General features: G+C 38.2%; 2 protein-coding genes across 2 annotated transcripts in view; both read left to right on the forward strand.

Moving 5' to 3' along the window:
- LOC121323322 (minichromosome maintenance complex component 3 associated protein) overlaps positions 1-6,716 on the forward strand; it is a 37,799-nt gene extending 31,083 nt beyond the window's left edge. Inside the window, exons 23-29 of the mRNA XM_041264313.1 lie at positions 869-966; positions 1,326-1,701; positions 2,140-2,427; positions 3,990-4,119; positions 4,203-4,388; positions 4,891-5,029; positions 5,656-6,716. Coding sequence (XP_041120247.1) covers positions 869-966; positions 1,326-1,701; positions 2,140-2,427; positions 3,990-4,119; positions 4,203-4,388; positions 4,891-5,029; positions 5,656-5,805 — 1,367 coding nt within the window. The 3' untranslated portion in view covers positions 5,806-6,716. The remainder of the gene's footprint in view (positions 1-868; positions 967-1,325; positions 1,702-2,139; positions 2,428-3,989; positions 4,120-4,202; positions 4,389-4,890; positions 5,030-5,655) is intronic.
- Positions 6,717-13,004: 6,288 nt separating this feature from the next.
- Positions 13,005-18,040, forward strand: part of lss (lanosterol synthase (2,3-oxidosqualene-lanosterol cyclase)) — a 46,403-nt gene continuing 41,367 nt past the window's right edge. The window contains exon 1 of the mRNA XM_041263740.1: positions 13,005-13,132. Coding sequence (XP_041119674.1) covers positions 13,119-13,132 — 14 coding nt within the window. The 5' untranslated portion in view covers positions 13,005-13,118. The remainder of the gene's footprint in view (positions 13,133-18,040) is intronic.

The following is an 18,040-nucleotide window of genomic DNA, read 5'->3' on the forward strand; positions in this document are numbered from 1 at the left end:
GCAGATGTCCCAAGGCTCCTTCAGTGACTGTGAACTGAGCGAGGTGGAGGCTCAGAAGGAGCTGCTGGGGACAAGTGCTCTGGTCATGTTGCTGCCGTCTCTGCAGGGGACTGGGGGGCAGGAGGAGGAGGTTGAGGAAGAGGAAGAGGTGTACTGGCTCTCTGCTCTGCTGCAGCTCAAACAGATCCTGCAGGCCAAGCCCTTGCAGCCTGCACTGCCCCTAGCTGTGCTGGTGCCCAGGCAGGGGAAGCAAGCTGTCCGCGAGGAGCAGCTGGTAGAAGGTGCAGGATTAATTTACCTCACTCATTCCCATGGAGGGGGAGCTGGTACAAGGTGCAGGATTATTTTAGTTCACTCATTCTCAAGGATGGGGAGCAAGCTGTCTGCGAGGAGCAGCTGGTACAAGGTGCAGGATTAATTTAGTTCACTCATTCCCAGGGTGGGGGAGCTGGTACTAGGTGCAGGATTATTTTACTTCACTCATTCTCAAGGATGGGGAGCAAGCTGTCCGTGAGGAGCAGCTGGTACAAGGTGCAGGAATAATTTAGTTCAGTCATTCCCAGGGAGGGGGAGCTGGTACAAGGTGCAGGATTATTTTAGTTCACTCATTCTTAAGGATGGGGAGCAAGTTGTCTGCGAGGAGCAGCTGGTACAAGGTGCAGGATTAATTTACTTCACTCATTCCCAGGGAGGGGGAGCTGATACAGGGTGCTGGATTATTTTAGTTGACTCATTTAGGAAGCTGGATATAGTCTGTGTCCTTGCCAAAGACAGGTCAGTCTGCTTTTAGTAGCCATATTTAGAAATAAATACAAATATGCATCTTATATATATATATATATATACGTGTGTGTTCTTTTTTTGCTAGGTTTAATGCTCCAGAGTTTGGTTGCAGCACATTTGATTTCAGAGTACATCTTTATTCACATCCCAGAGTTGACCAATGATTTGCAGGGATCCAAACAGGTAATGCATTCTTATTTCTTGTTTTCTGTGTAGAAAAGTATCCAACCAGGAAAGCAAGTGCACTTCATGGTTCTTCCATTGATATTTATCCAGGAAACAGGGACATGATTTGCACTGTTTTTGTTTCTTTACCTAGTTTAAGAAATATGTTGAATTCCTTTCAAATTTAATTGTAAGATAAAAACCAAAAACAAAGAGCCTTGAATGGCATGCTGGTGTGCCAGGATAAAACCATCTCTATTTACGTGGTCAGGAAATTCTACAGTAGTCTTCATTTGGACTTGGCATGCTTTCAGAATTCCTGCTTGTGGCTGTGTGTTATAAGTGTCCTTTTTCTTGTATTTGAAATGAATAAATAGATCTGCCAGGCAGTGCGATGGCTGGCCTCCCGCTGCCCTCCTCCTCCAGACCTGTGCGCTCAAACCCTGGTGCAGTTTGTTGAAGATGGACTGTGCCGGGAGTTCAGTGAGAGATTTTACCACTACAAGAAGGCTCGGCAGGTACTGGGGCTGCCCTGCCAGGATCCTGCCCCAGTGATCCAGCTCTACAACAGTGTGCTGGCTTTCCTTGCAGAACTGGTCTCCTCTGAGCAGCTCTCCCAGCTGTCCTGGCCTGTGTGTGAGTTCAAATCGCTCCTTCCACACCTGGACTGGAACTCAGCAGAGCACCTTGCCTGGCTGTGGAGAGCCATTATCAGCCTCCACATTCCACAGCTGGAACTCCCTCCTGCACAAGGTAAACACACCATGATGTCTTCTACTGAGGGAATTGTCAATATTTAAGGAAAAAAAAAAAAACAACCAGTGCAAGGGAGTCAGCAGTAGTTGTGTAGTTGTGGCGTTTTTATACTTTTTTTTGGGGGGGGTGGTGATTTATTAAATTAATGATTTATTTATTTATTTACTTATTAAGTAGAATAGATTTTCTCAAACGCTATTCAAGAGGACTCATTTCTGACGTGACTCTAGCCAATAGAATTCTTTATTTGGAGCTATGGAAGAAGTCTGGTTTCTTTATTTGTGTTCTTCATGTAAGAACATTTTTTATCAAGAAGAAAAGCACTTTCAGCCATGATGTTTACCGTGAAAAATGCATATAATATGTTCTGTTACGCTTTCTTGTTTGCAGTACATGTACATGCATTGATTTTACTATCTTTTATAATTTTGACAGCTCCCTGGCCTGCTGTGTGTGCAGTGATTTTCCACTATGCATCTCAGATCCCTTCATCTAAGCAGACCCAACCAATCCTGATATCCAAGGTGGAGCACCTCCTGAACAGAGTATACACTGAGTGGAGTGAGAGCCGCTCCACAGGGCCCCCTTTGAACCAGGCTGAGTGGAGTGAGAGCCGCTCCACAGGGCCCCCTGTGAACCAGGTCCCCTGGGATGAAGTTGTGGCTCTTTGCATAGACCATCGCTTGAGAGACTGGAAACCTCCAGCATCAGCTGTTGCTGAAGGTATTCAAATCTCTTCATTGCTAAATTCTAAGTCTTCAGATCTAGCTGTCCTAATTTTAACATAACGTGTATGTAGTGTTAGTATTAAAGCAGTACTTTATACCTTATAAGTTGTTTGGGCGCTATTGCGACAGCAGTGCAGTGATTTCAACAGATTTCACATACTGTAATTTGAGTTGACAAGAATGGAACTGTCAGGGATATTGAGCAAAACAAATAATGGTACATTTCTAAGTAACACAAGTTACAGGCTAGGCTTTCTGTCTCACTTCAAATCTAGGATGAGAATCAATTACTTGTGCAAAAAATAACTAACTGAAAAACTTACAGATTTGAAACTTGTTATGATCATACAACAAACATAATTTATTTTACATCATCACTCACTGAGCCCCTTTAGGACGAACTGTACTATTACTGTACTATACTATTGTTTACACATTACTGTGGATACTAAGAACCTTTATCTGTTGTATAGAAAAACAACATGGGGGAATCTAAATACGATAATAAACAACATGGGGGAAATCTGAATAAGATATTACACAGAATGCTTGTAACTAAGTTTGAAATGGAGGGGAGGGTACAAACGTGAGTCGTAAGTATTAATTGTAATTATCCAGCAAATAAATACATTGTAATGGGGAATTTATATATTTAAAATATTGTATTTATCATTGGGCACTGAAACATTATTGGTGGAATGGCTTTAAAAAATACAGTATGTTATGCATTTAAATATATACACCCACCATCCTGATAATACTTTTATGAATCTGGCCCAAAGTCCCTTAATGTTCAAAACCAATATGTTTCATAAACAGAACCAGTTTGGGGCTCACCTTTTGTGCTTAACCTTTGTATGGTTGGCAAGCGTATCCCATCTCATTTATTTTGTGCAGTAATAACACTTAACTCACTGCCTTGGAAGTGTTTTTTTTTTATTTTAATTATAAAAATGAAAATTAACAAAATAAAATAAAAACTGTTAAAACAAAGATATTCTCACTACAGGGAAAGCATTAAAAAAATAAAAAAAATTTAAACCACACCATTACATAATTTATAAAATAATCTATTCTCAATGGCTGTAGAGATAAACAGCGCTCCAGGTGTATCAAGAAGTCCCTGTGCTGTGTTCCCTTATTTATTTCAATTCACCTCTAAACTAATTTTGAATGATTTCCTGTGAATATTTTATATCTCCATGGCAGAACAGAGCAGGTAAAGCTAAGGAAACTGTTTCTTGATGCTGACCGGAGAACCTTTTTGGAGCTGACAGGAACATTTTAGCTAGGAGAAAATGTTGGGGTCCTGAGGAAATCGTTCAGTGCACATTGTGAAGTATGCTGGTGATGTTACTAAACATGCCTGAAGTCCACGAATACAGAGACAGTAACACATAGAAGTAAATGGGGGAAGCGATACAGAGGGTTAATACCCTATATTCCCCTTTGCACTTAAAATCTGCACTTAAAATGAGCAGATTGTTAAAGGAGCACTAGCTTCAGGTTTCTTGTGCCAAGACTGCACTAACACACCTTATGGGTTTGACATTCCAGAAGCCATAACAGAAGATGGTCATATTGTGGTATATTTTGTTAAAGAAGATGTGAAGAAGTACAAACCCCCACTCAGCTGGGAACAGGCACTGAGGCAAACCCAGGAAGAGCTGCAGCAGGATCCAGTCAGGTAAGCCAGGTATCTGTCAGCAGTGTTTGCCTGGACTCTGAGTGGGACAGTTACCCTATAGAAGTCTTTTGTTTTTCTTGTAGATTAAGCCCCCTCTCCACAAAGCCCAGTCTGAGTTCAAGGCAGAGAGTTTTAAGGAGCGTCTCCGAAGAGTATGTGGAGAGCAGAAGGACCAGTGTGCTCGATATCACCCACACTGCCTCTGCAGAGGAGCTGCTACCAGACCGTCTGCTTTCCAGTATAGAGGCAGAGAAAGCAGCCAGTAACATGTAAGTTAATACACATTATAGCCAGGATGTATACCGGTGCTGCAGCCTCCTTTCTACTGGAACATACAAACTGATCTTTCCACTGGCCTTCTGCAGCACTGTACCAGGCCTATTTGCACTTATTTTGTACAATCTAATGTTGCCTTAGGTAAAGTAGTCCAAGATTCACTCCAACCAGGGTCTGTGAAACAAATTGATAGTGCGCTCTGTTTAGTATTTACTTCCTATCTGAAATGGTGGATGTGAAAAGATCTGATTTGTTGTTTTAAAATCCTGCATAGGCTATTCCTCTGAAACATCCCAGTAGTATATGCATGTTCTCTGTCAGGGCTCTGCCTGTGCCTTCCTGGCAGTGCCCTACTGGAAAGTCAGGCAGGGTTCTCCTGGTACGAGAGTAGACCAAACAGCCCCCTCTGCACAAACAAGCAGAAAAACTTCTGTGTGACAAATGGGTGGAAAATGTAATTGTGGGAGTTAACTAACATGTAAAATTCCTGTGAAGGTTTGAAAAGCAGTTGCAGCAGTGGTTGGAACTGGACCCACTGGATTCCTTTTCTATGCCTCTCTATATCCCACAAGCCCTGGTTTCTGCCCCCGAGACCATGCTTCCCACCACTACACCTGCTGCAGCAGTAACACAGGTACAATTATTTATGTTCTTATTTATTCATGCATTATTTTACATATATTGTGGTTATCGTAATTTCTATACTCAATGGGTTCGCATTCAGCCAAGACACCTGGGTTAAATGTCCTGCTCTTTGAAATGATGCCACAGCATCTCTCCAAGTACACCTGTGAATTCTGCTTTAATTAAGCAATAAGACACAAGGGGGCATGTGTTGTGCTGGATGTTGTCACTTCTTGGTGCGTTGTTAGGCACGAGACAGTCGAGTCCCTGCAACCAACCAAGAAGTGTCAATAATCAGCATAACTCATGCTCTCAAGTGCCTTATTGGTTAATTAAAAAACAATTAAATGTTTTACTTGAATATTATTTTAGTTCATAGGGAACTTTTCTGGTGGTTTAATAAATCTTTTTTAATAAAACGTTTGTAAATCTATTTTATAAAAGCAATAAGGCATTTGAGGGCATGAGTCATGCTGAATATTGTCATTTCTTGGCTGGTTGCAGGTACTCTGCTGTGTCTCTTGCCTAACAATGCACCAAGAAGTGACAATATCTAGCACAACACATGCCCTCAAGTGCTTTATTGCTTAAATACACCACACTTTTTGATTTGCATTTGCTTTGGTCTATTTTTAGGGTATGGCGGATTGTGACTGTGTGAGTTCAGCTCCTGTCTCCCTGGGAGATCGTCTGAAAGAGCTGGACAGACTGATTGGAGCCAACAAGGAAGAGGAGCTGGCCTGTGAGCTACAGCTCTCCGCTCTCCTTCACATGGTGGACAACTGAAACAAGATCCTAAGTGGACATCCCAGTGAGCAAAATTAAACACAAAAGAAAATATACTAAATATCTGGGATCATTGCGACAACTTTTCTCAGAAAGCTGTTTTATGAGCATTGTTGTAAAATACTGAGAGGAAAAGTACCTCACAGCTGGCATACAAAAATTTAAAATAAACATATTGACTGCATTTCTGTTTTTTGAAAACATGTATCCACCAGATGGCACTGTTCCTTAAATTATTTCACCCAAATGAAGGTCCAGGACTAGAGAGACAGAATTGCTGAAAATCCTGCAAGGACAAAACATTTCTAAATACTTGTTAGTGTTGCCACTAATGTTGCTCTTAGAACTTCTAGCTTAAGATGTGTTCTTCCAGGTCTACTAAGTAAGACCTGTTGCTCTTTTATCAGCATGGATATAATTTCTGAATGAAATGGGTTTTTCTTGAAATCACAGAACTGTTAAGAGATTAAAATAAACAAGCTATGAATAAGCCTAAAATCATGATTTCCGTTCACAGCTCTAAATGATTTGGTTCAGAGAAGTAGCAAGACTTACTGTCATAGACACAGGCTGTAGGCTCAGCAGTGTTGTATTTATAGTCTTAAGTCATTAGCGTTCACAGTACAGCAATATAAAATGGGGGCTGCTAGGTATATTACCTAATATAGACGCAATTTCCCTGCTAAACTGTACTATATTCACTGATAATTGGTACACACGTATATATAGATCAATAACATGCTGTATCTAGACTTTAGCATGTTTCCCAGTGTTTTTTTGTTCATTCATATATATTTCTGTATTTCAAAGTACAGTACATACTGAGTGAATTCAGTTATTTTTGGATTTTAGATGTGTATGTGATGTGGGACTTAGCTTTAAAGTTGATTTGATGTAAAAAATAAAGTTTCAAATCACTTGATACTGTTTTTAATCGTATTTATTAGCACTACCAGAGTCCTCATGATTGAGTTAAAGCAGGGTTTCCCAGTCCTGGGGACCCACTGTGTCTGCTGGTTTTCATTCCAACTGAGTGCTCAGTTACTTAACTAGACCCTTAATTGAACTAATAATGTGCTGAATTAGACCTTGGTTTAATTGTTTTCAGATCTTAAACAGTTGCAGAGTTCAAGTTACTCATATAATGTTAGAGCTAACCTGAAATTGGCAATTGTTTAAGATCTGAAAGCAAGTTAAAAAGGTCTAATTAAGCAAATTATCAGTTCAATTAAGGGTTTAATTAAGTAATTGAGAACTCAGTTGGAATGAAAACCAGCAGCTGCTTAGTTCATTTCTAAGGTTACCAGAATAATGTGAACACCTCAGACAGGACTATACATGGATTGTAAGTTTACATGAACTTTTATCAAAAATGCTAAATGATGAATTTGCATGAAACTTCTCATAATTTGTTCTGTTGAATAAGTCTGGGCCCTATATATTAATTTATCAGCCTTTTGTAGTGAAACCAAAATGTATTTCTAGAGTTTCAATATCCACAGTTCTGTAAAATGCAGTTAGGTTCAATCCTGTTCAATCTGTTTATTTATGTGTGGAGCCACTTTGTAAATGAGTGACCTAAGAGATTGCTCACAAATAATTCTTAGGGTTTTTTGTTTGTTTGCTTGTTTTAAGTATTATAATTCTTTGCCACAGATTCTGGACATGCCATGGGCACCAAAGGTTTTGTTACTTTAACTTGTTGTGGCCAGGTTGCATACACACCCCCCCCCCCCCCCCCCCCCCCCCCCCCCCCCCCCCCCCCCCCCCCCCCCCCAAAAAAAAAAAAAATTAAAGAAGCAACACTTAACTTGAATTGTTCTAAAACACAATTAACAAGAATCACATTTTATCAACTTTACACACTGAAAATAACTGACAATGTAATGATAATGTGTGTAACATCAGTGACACATCCTATAGGCTTGGGCTCCCTTGGGCAATTCGTTCTCCAGGTGAACAAGTCGGTCATTAGTGGACATGAAATATTGATTTGTTGGTGAAGAAAAACCAGGTGCCCAATGACGGAGCTGCCAGTCCTGGTGATCAAGGCATGTGCAAAATGCCCAGCAACAGTCGTCACAATGTATTGATCAACGCGTTCATTTTCAGTAAAATTTCGGTTTAAATGTGGATATCGACACTCAGGTTTTCCTGTCAATACAGGACAGAACTGAGAGATTACGTTGCACGTGACAGACCAAGGTAGACATGATGTTTGTCTTATTGTCATTGCTTGAAGAGGAACAGTTTTTTGCAAGCCAGTTGCTGCATGAGGAGATGCATTGCCGAATCGACTGTGGCTCTGAAACCAAGCTGAGGAAAAGGCCATTGCGAAAAATTCAGGCTACTCGAAACGAACAACAGACGCCATCTTGCTGCTTTTGTCCTTTGTTCCAAGTATCAAACAAAAATAATGTTTTCAATGTGGGAATGTCTTCCTTGTCTGAATACTATCTATTCCAAAATTCCATAACATTTATAAATATCAAATATTTAAATATTCTGTCTGCACTGGTTATATAACAAACTTAAATATATATGTTTTTATATATATATATATATATTCGTTATATATTTAATATATATATATATATATATATATTATAGATATATATATATATATTAAATTTATAACGGCAAACTTCAAATAATTTTCAAATTTGATACACAACATTTTAAAAGTGAAGTGAATCTCCTTGAAACCTTGTAATCAAACACGTTGTAGCACTAGCTCCATGAATGCAGCATAAGTAATTTGCTGCCTGCTGCTCTTAATTGAGTATCAGAATACCTGGCCAGGTTAATTTAATTCTCTGTTCAATTGCTAAATAAGTAATTTTGTTCTCATTTTTAAAGTGGGCCTTTCAGATTCCATAAGGTAAAATTAGGTAAAGCTATTTCAATTTACTGTTAAATTTTGGTAAGGGGTTTATCTCTGCACTGGACTTTCGCTCTCGTTTTAAATGAATGATCTTTTCCTTAATTTCCACATGGAAATTCTAATTAGATTCAGGTGTTTTGCTAATTGCCTTTGCAAAGGTCTTATTGGGCTTGATTCATTATTATGTCTAAGTATCTTAATTGGTGGCTCTTTAAATAGGACTATTACTTCCTGGTGAGAAGGGTGGTTTCTTTTTTGCTCGGGTGATTCAGTGTCAGTTTGAAACAGTGTATTTTCTCTAATCTGCCATTTTTCCAGTTTAAAAGTAACCAGTTATCTAATCTGCCAAATTGAAACTATCCACATCATTCAAATTGTTTATTTGGATCCTAAGAACAACAACAGTGACTAATCCATTTATTATCCAAATCATCACCTTTTGTCTCCTTACCTGGTTGGAAACTCCAAGCTATACAGGACCAAGGAAGAACTGGGTGAGATCCCCTAAGGGGAGGAATCTTATTTTTTGCTGCTGGATTATCTGGGCTGTTTTGATTGTTTTGGATTATTATCATTTTTGTTTATTTATTGGGGATTAATGAGCACCCAGCACAGAAGTCTCATTTTTGTTTTGTTTTCTATAAGGACTGCCTGATGGACTTTACCAGTGGTAAACAGTTTAATCAACATTGGCTATGTTAGGCTGTACATTACAGAAAGCTTTGATCTGTCTTATGACTGGTATTAATGCGTGTTCTGGCAAACATGTTGAATGGTTCAAATGCTGTCTGATTAAAACTCATGTACACCAAATGTTTGATACATCTGTCTGGCAAGTATAATATTCCACACATATTCAATAACATCTACTATTTGAATTCTGGTGTTGCTGGTTTAATTGTCTTCGTATTTTCTATTTGTTTTAAACAATCCTGACTTGCCCAGCAGTCTTTCTTGGTTCTATCGCGCAATCATACTGCTTTGGAGTCTTGTATTGTTCAGCGTAGTTTATTTGTATTTCAGTCACAAAATACTAGTCTTGCTTAAGGATTGGGTTTGTTACAACGTAATGTATCTTTGATCAATAACCTGGTTTAACTTCTCACTGTAAAGCTCTTCTCTCTCCGCCTGGGTAACAGGTTTACTTTTTGAAGCTGTTTAAACGAATAGACTCCTCACTTGAAAACCGTCTCAAACACCTCAATTACGACGAGTAAGTTAAGGGGATTGGTAGATATAAGCTGCCTGTCTTCATTTCAAGTCACTCGCATAGTACTTGCTTATCAACGTTATTTCCTAGATCAAAGGCTGTTTTGTAATGCCTCGGATAAATTCAAAGCCACTTGTCAACGTGTTGTTTACAATACTTACACCATAGTGAAATCTACCTTTTGTATCTCAGGGTAAGTGGTTGTTATGGAATTACATAAACATTCTTCAATCAATCAGTCTATTTAATATAGCATCCTTCTCAAAAAATTGCTGCAAAGCGCTTTACATGGAGAAAGCAGTATATAAACAGCTGTAAAAGGAGTAACAATAAGCAATACAAGCAGTAAATACAATAACAGTCCAAACAAGACAGTAAAAGAAACACGTCCCAGATGGCTTTCCGTAGAGATCACTGAGTGTGTGTGCATAGTCTGGTTTGTTTACTTTTTGTGGTCCAAAACTTTTTATATAGAGGCTCAATAGCTGGTGTGTGTGTGTGTGTCTATAATTAAAATTTCACATCACACAGAGCTCTTTTTCATTTGCCATTTTCTGAAACTGTCACGCAAATTCTGGTGATGTGTCATTTCTAGCGAGTATGAACACCTGATTTTTGTATCCGAAATAATGTCAAAAATTGTTAATATTTAGATATTTGTCCCAGCACTAGAATGTACCCCTCTGAATCAGGTTTGCTGTGGTAATACATTACAGACTGTACAGTACTTACGAGTTGAATCGCATACATCCCAAGGGCACAGGGAATCAGAAACATCCCCCAGAAAGAGAATGTGTCCATACATACCCATCAGTCTTTTCTCACAATTGTCGTATTCCTTTGAAATTAAGACTCCCTCAAATTTAAGACACAGTCCAAGTTTACCACTCTGTTTCAGGAAAAAAATCAAACCTCAAATAACTGCAAGTGGTGTTGTAGATTAACCACATACCTTATTTATTGTGGTGTGCACTGTATACTGGCATCTCTGTCTACTGGCATCTCTACACCACTCACTCACTTAGAGCATCGCGCAGCCTGACAACAGCAAGCACGACACAACGCTTCACGCCATAAGGCAACATGTAACCCAGAAACCACAGCAGCAGTGAACTGTGATATTGCTTGGCATGGCGGAAAATATGAGGTACTGAGTGGGGAACACACTACTATTATTATCTGAGGATTCTGAGCAAGTACATAGCAAATTCAAATAAGTTGTACAACATCTGTGAAATGTGTACCTATCTGGAAAACTTTTATCCCAAACCTGGTGGTGGTCATAGGGAGTCCCAGACACGGTGCATCCTGCATCCCGCAGGAGGACATGCATCCCACATGCCACCATAGCCCTAGAGAGGGACGGTGCATGTAGTGTCCGTGAGGCCTGTCAGCCCTGCCTGAAAGAAGCCTGTTTGGAGAGAGCCAGGAAAGAGAGTTCAGCGTCCTCCACCGCTGGATCGTCAGGTGCCTCAGACGACCTATCGCAGGACCCCCTGTCGGACATTCCCAATGCGCAAGCCACCCACAACAAAGATGGGTGAAATGTTCTAAGCAGGCGAGGGACATTGTGGACCTCAAGACCCAGATAGCCCAGGCCCTGGAGCTCTTGGCTAGACAGGTGCCAGCCCAGACCCCTCTCTAGGCCCCGCTGCAGCCCCAATTGCAATACCTTTCCAGCCCTTTCTCAACCCTGTCAATTATTTAAGAAACTGTTACTGCCTTAATCATCCTGAACCGTCAGCAAACATATTTCATGCAGGCCCAGATAATACATCAACTGGTCTCAAAAGCTGGTGGAAAAAACTGAACTAACCCCCTCAAATGTAAATTAATGAATGCAATTTATTGTAATTCAGATTGAAACACGAATAAGTGGCCAATAGTAAAAAGAATGCTTATAAAAAGAATAGTTCTATGCAACTATGAAATTGTATACAAATCAAAATGATTATAGTCTCGGTCTCGGAGTAACTTGCTCGGAGTTTGACGACTAACAATAAATAGATAAATGGATGCAAGTCTCGGTCTCGGAGTGTCTCTCATGCTCTGTGTTTGACTAATGATAGATGGATGCAACTGAACTTTGTCACCCCAGGACTGAGGCATGAACTTTGATTTTATTTGTAATTTAAGTAAACAAGGCTGTCAAAACATATTTAAATTAACTCAGAAAATACTGTTTATCCCTTGAATAATGTTTCCAATTGATTTGTTTCTTTTTTGTTTATCGGATATATGTTTGAACTTTTAACAGCATTTCAAAAGATCTCAATTATAAATTAATCAAAGTATTGCTATGTTGAGGATGTATATTCCTAACACATTTCAAATACCCTATTCAGTATCTCTAGCAATCTGATCTGTGAGTCTGTGGATCAATTTAAAATTGTATATCAAATTAATTTTTCGTATTGGGCTTTTAAGATTACATAGTGACGTTACTCATTTCTTTAATTTTAATAGGTTTTCGGTATTCCAGGGTTGTTATTCCAAGTCATTTCAGACTTTCAGTCATTTTCTGCCATTTCTTATTTAACACTGGTTTCATTGCCTTTTCGGTAGTACAATACAGGGCTGTCATTTCTACTATTGCAGGCTCGGGTTTTCCGGTGTGTTTGTTTAAGATATATACTGTCATTCCGTTTTCTCCATTGTTTTCTATGGGCATTTATTTTTGTGTCATTAGCTTACGTCCCTTTTGAAGAGACAAGAGACTTTAGCGCGACAACCTACCTATTCGCCAAACAAAGTACTTATTTGCGGTTTTCGTTTAATAATTTGCTGAACGCCCGATTTAGACTCGTTGCATTCTGCTACTGCATTCAATATCCTCTCACCGTGTGCAACATGAACCAAACAAAATACTTTCTTTTATCCCCGCCCCTCTGCTCATGTCTAGAGATCCCGAATTGAACCAATAGAATATCTTTACTAAGTCTTCCCATGGCGTTCAGTGTCGAAAGGCATTGCTCTGCATTGTGGGAGTTGAAGTGCTGTATGCATTGTAGATGATCTATCATCCATGCACATGGAGTAAAGGTGACTACGTATCCCAGAATACTCAAAGCTAATGGGCGTTACCTCGTGCAAAAAGAGCTGAATTTAAAGGGACGGACTACGCTTTGAAGAAAACTCTTGAATTAAGCTGTAATTTTGCGTTTGGAAAACGTATTGCAGATCTTTTCCAGGTATCGCTGTATAATACAGACAGCCAAAATGAGGGAAGGAACGTGAGTATTTATTTATATTCCGTTACAGTCAGTATTTATACATCGTGCTTTTAATAATGGTCAAGAAACTGTATCGGCTAGTGGAGTCTGACTGGTGTGCTGTTTTAACAGAAGACATAAATATTAAACTAGTTGTGTATCGGTTTATTTGAATCGCTGTATACAGTGTAGGTTTGTGGTATTTGTATACACACATTTCGCACACATGACAGTAGGAACTGCGAAGGCTGCTCTTCAACGTGTTGCTGTCAATTGTGCACAGCGCTCTGGTTTATTCCATCATCCTGTTCTGATCCAACAACAATCACGTTAGAGCATTAGATACATTCTGTTATTTTAATCACTAGGTGTTTACAGAGGATGCGTTTTTTTGAAAGACGGCTGAATTGGAAAGTCAAGTATATTTGTATATACGCGCCACACTTTTCTCCCAATAAAATGCACTCAGGCTTACAGTTTTACTTAGTCTGAGGCACGAAAGCGTTACTTTTTATATTTTTAGCAATTCTATATATTGTTTTTGACAAGAGGGCCCCTTATGACCATGAAAACTGGTAATTCCTGATAAAAATGATAATGCCTTACCCTGCCACATATACTGCTTAATACTAATACTACATGTAAGCCGGGGGTTTGAAATATGCAGCTGAAAGTTCCATAGCGCAATGCACTCTATCACAAATAGTAATCCCAATTAATGCTAACTCAACATTTATAAAATACTAACAGTTATCCTACAAAAAACACACTAAGATGACACTTTCCAATTAACACAATGTTCGTATGAGATCATGTTGTGTTGTAAACGCCTGGAAACCTTGAAGTTGCCTGCAATTTAGTTTTATTTTACTCTTCTGTTTGGTTAAAGCTCTCTGTATCCCTCTGTGTTAAATCTCTGGCTGCGTTCGCGTTACTTATTAAGTCTGCATTGCAGTCGGGAGTCAAATGTTTTTTTTGTACAGACTGTCCAGTGAGGTAGGTGTTCAATTATATTACACTGGGGTCCCCCAGTATTATACATGGGTAAGGGTACAGTATTCCATAGCTATTGAAGCCATAGAGTCCCTTAATGTAATTAAAACATGAGTTTAATGGGATGTAAGCTCTGTAGTGTTTCTGCAGTTTGCTTAGGCACCAACATACTGTAACGACCGTTATTAGCATTAATAAAATCTAAAAAAAAGCTGTCTACACCAGAACATAGTGTTACAAATCAGTTTTATTTGAACAGTCCCTTATTTTTACCACCAACAGCAAAGGAAAAGAAGAAAAACTATAATTTCAGTAACTTATCTGGCCTAAAAATAAACAAGTAGAAACAACATTAATAAACCAAAATATAAACAAAGTAATATAAAACTAGTTTGAAGTTGACAGAATAATAGGAATATAGCTGCAAGCAGCAATACAGGTGGCCAAGTTTGGAAAAGTACGTCTGGTATATGCAATAAAAAGAAGGGTCCACATCTTTTGGCTGATGCTGTGGATTAATGCAATCCAATGGAACCACAAGCTGCAGCCATCACAAGCAATCTGTAAAAGAAAATGTAATGGATTGCAATTAAAATTAAGCATCAATAGTAAAGTAGTTATCAAGCATGGAAATCAATTGCATTATAATTTTGAAGTTAATTAAAAAAAAAAGTAAAAAACAGGGAGGGCTAAATAAGCTTTTTAGTTGGCTTTTAAACTGTGCTTTAATGTCTGTGGATATGACCACCTGCCTATATAAATACACACGCACAACAGTCACATTTAAAAGCATTACCCAGACCTCCTTCTCTTCATGGGAAACTCAAACGTTTCCTTTCCAAAAATGTGGCACTGATCAGTTAAACTCTCTGAAAAGCACACAATCTAGATTAGATTGCATTTTATTTAGCAGTGATGTAACATTACATTTAAAACACACAGGGTTTTTGATTTTAAGTGATCAAACTGATGGTGCCTAACTCCAGAAATAACTTAATTGGAAGTTTATATATATATATATATATATATATATATACACACACACACACACACACACATTTTTACTTTGCGAGAAAGACAAGTTTACCTAAACTAAAAATGTAATGAATATCAAATTTCTCTTGACTGGATGTAATTATTTTACAGACACTCAGGAGAACATAAATCCCATAAAATCAATATCTTTTTTTTTTTTTTTTTTTTCCCCCCAGAGAAGGAACACATGCAGAGCAAGGAAGCAATCCAATCTTTTTTTAAAACCAAATTTGAACATCTAAACTGAGTAGAGAAAATACATTTCTGGCTTGCAAAAAAGATTTTGACAATACTGTTACTCATGCCATTTGAACAAGTACAAATGCCTTGTTTCAATTGGCACAAACCAGGCAAATGTTGGCATAAGACTAGATACAATGTATTATAATAATCTATTATAAAACAAATGTATTTTCTCAACCCTTTTTAATGATTGTACATTTACCAGACTCCTTAATTAAACTCTCAGCTATGTCCATTTGAACGTTATTAATGGCATCAGTGCTGTTGTCAAACAGTCCTTTCTCCGTTTAATAGATATTCTGAAAACTTGAAAAATTAAGACATACTTGTAAAAAGTTTAAATGGCAATGTTTAATTTGTTATTGAAAACTGCTTAATCCTGGAGGTGGAGCCTAACCTGGCAAACTGAGGGCACAAGGCGAGACCACACCCAGGATGGGACAGTTGTAAATGTTATAACCAGTATTAATACAAAATAGTTATAATTGGAAACATATGGAAGTATTTTATAATAAGTACGTTAAAAATCTACAGATCAAGAAGACTTGTAAATATGATATTGTAGGTATTGAAGTCATACAAACACAGTGTAAATATTAGTTCATAATAACATTGAAATAGATTGTTATTCTACCAAGCAATATTAAGTCATTCATTAAGTACCATTATCTGTTTGTCCTGTTCGAGGACAAAAGGATATATTGCAGTTTTTACAGAAATCAAACTGATGTTCTGAAGTTTTTCTGCACCAAAAATGACATGTGTCACACTCTTGGATTCAACTGGCACACCAGCATTGTCCCGCCCCTTAACAACCAATACACATTTCTGATTCGCTGGTACAGTACTCCCCTGGCCTACCAACTCCCACCTAATAGGCTTTCGGTAACTGTCACCGATAAATGTACTGTAGTCAAAGTAGGTTAGCTACACGCTGCTGCTACATACAGGTAGGCTACCATATTACAGAAAATAAGTAACCGCGACACTTCTAAACTGTCATAAATAGTGCAATAAAATATTGCAGCATTTGAAAATTGTAGTGTTAATAAAGGCCTCCCTCAAATGCTGCAGTCATTTTGATCAATTTAAAATAAATGCAGCGGTGCCAAATTTAAGTAATACGGTATTTTAAATAACTCGCTTTGGTCACTTGTTCCATAAGACTCTGATGTACAGTGTTGAAGAGTCTGCTGTGGCAAAGGGTCTGAGGCAGCTGGGGTGTGGCCGGAGGGCCTTTGCTGGCTCTTCACATTTTGCCAAAGTACTTTGTCTCCGACCTTCAGAACTGGTTCTAAATCCTTTATTTTTTTCTGATGCCTTTTCTGTGTTTCCTTTTACATCCTCTGAATCTCCTCATGCAGTGTAATGCATTACTGATTGGTTCTTCACCCACTGTTCCTTCAACATCTAATTGTCATTTATATATATATATATATATATATATATATATATATATATATATATATTTAAAATATATATGTTAAATTAGCATTTAATTATAAATGGGTTGAAATAAAGCTGGTATGCATAGACTTACATGCTGTTTGAGACATGAAGGCTTATGTTTGAGGCCTGCATAAATGAAGTGTCCCAATTTTGAAGAATAACATCACCAACACTGGTATGTTATCCACCTGTGATGTAGCAGGAGTTTGTCTTCGGTAACTGTAGGCATGTACCCTTCATAGTTTTCATACTGCTTTCCCTTTATAAATTACAGCAGAGGTGTGCCAGATTTGTTAAGAGATGTTTCTCTGAAAGTGTGGAGTATTCAACCTTTTCCACAAGTATTTATATGAGAATGAAGTAATAATGTGAACCCCTGAATTTGATTGATCAAAGTTGTATAACTTCTAGTTTGAAACATTAAGCCATACCTGTATCAATGGCTTAAACAGAAATTTACATGAGATGCTTGGGAACATGTACAATTTGTTTTAAATGTGTTTTTTTTTTTTTTTGGTTTTTTATACAGACCTCATAATGCTCTGGTACTTCAGAGGGGTACCTGGTCTCTCTCCAAACATGAGAAAGTATGAACTGTACTTTGTGGTTAGCTGCTTTTTCATCCTCGAACCAAACAGCACAGGATCTAAATAGAGGTCCCAGCTTTCAGGCTTTGTTCCCACTAATTTGCCAAGTGCCTTGAGAATAATAAAGTATATAAAAAACATGTTGGTAACATGTGGAGGAAGACCTCTACATGCAAAACATATTAACAATTTTAAAATGTATTTTTCCGACAGAAAGGGAGTGTAAGGAGGGATACAAAAGTATTTTCAAATAGACCTTACCTTTGTATTACTCCATTCATTTGCTCTACCAGATCATTTGTCTGTGGATGATATGGTGCTGACACTCCTTTTTATTTGGAACAAATTGCACAGTGTGGTGTTGAGTTACAAGCAATAGTGTTGTTTTAAATCGAGGGAAGCAATTTTACAATGCATTAGTAAGACCTCCTCTAGAATGTTGTGTTCAGTTTTGTTCACATCACTAAAAAAAGGATATTGCTGCTCTAGAAGGAGTGCATGTAATGACCAGAATTATTTCTGATTTGTCGTGTTACATGCAGACAAGATAAATAATTGAATCTATTCAGTCAGGTCCAAGGGCCAAAACAAAAAGTTTTACACCAACTCACGAACATACAGA

Source organism: Polyodon spathula, chromosome 11 (genome assembly GCF_017654505.1).
Source record: "Polyodon spathula isolate WHYD16114869_AA chromosome 11, ASM1765450v1, whole genome shotgun sequence".
Lineage (NCBI taxonomy): Eukaryota > Metazoa > Chordata > Actinopteri > Acipenseriformes > Polyodontidae > Polyodon > Polyodon spathula.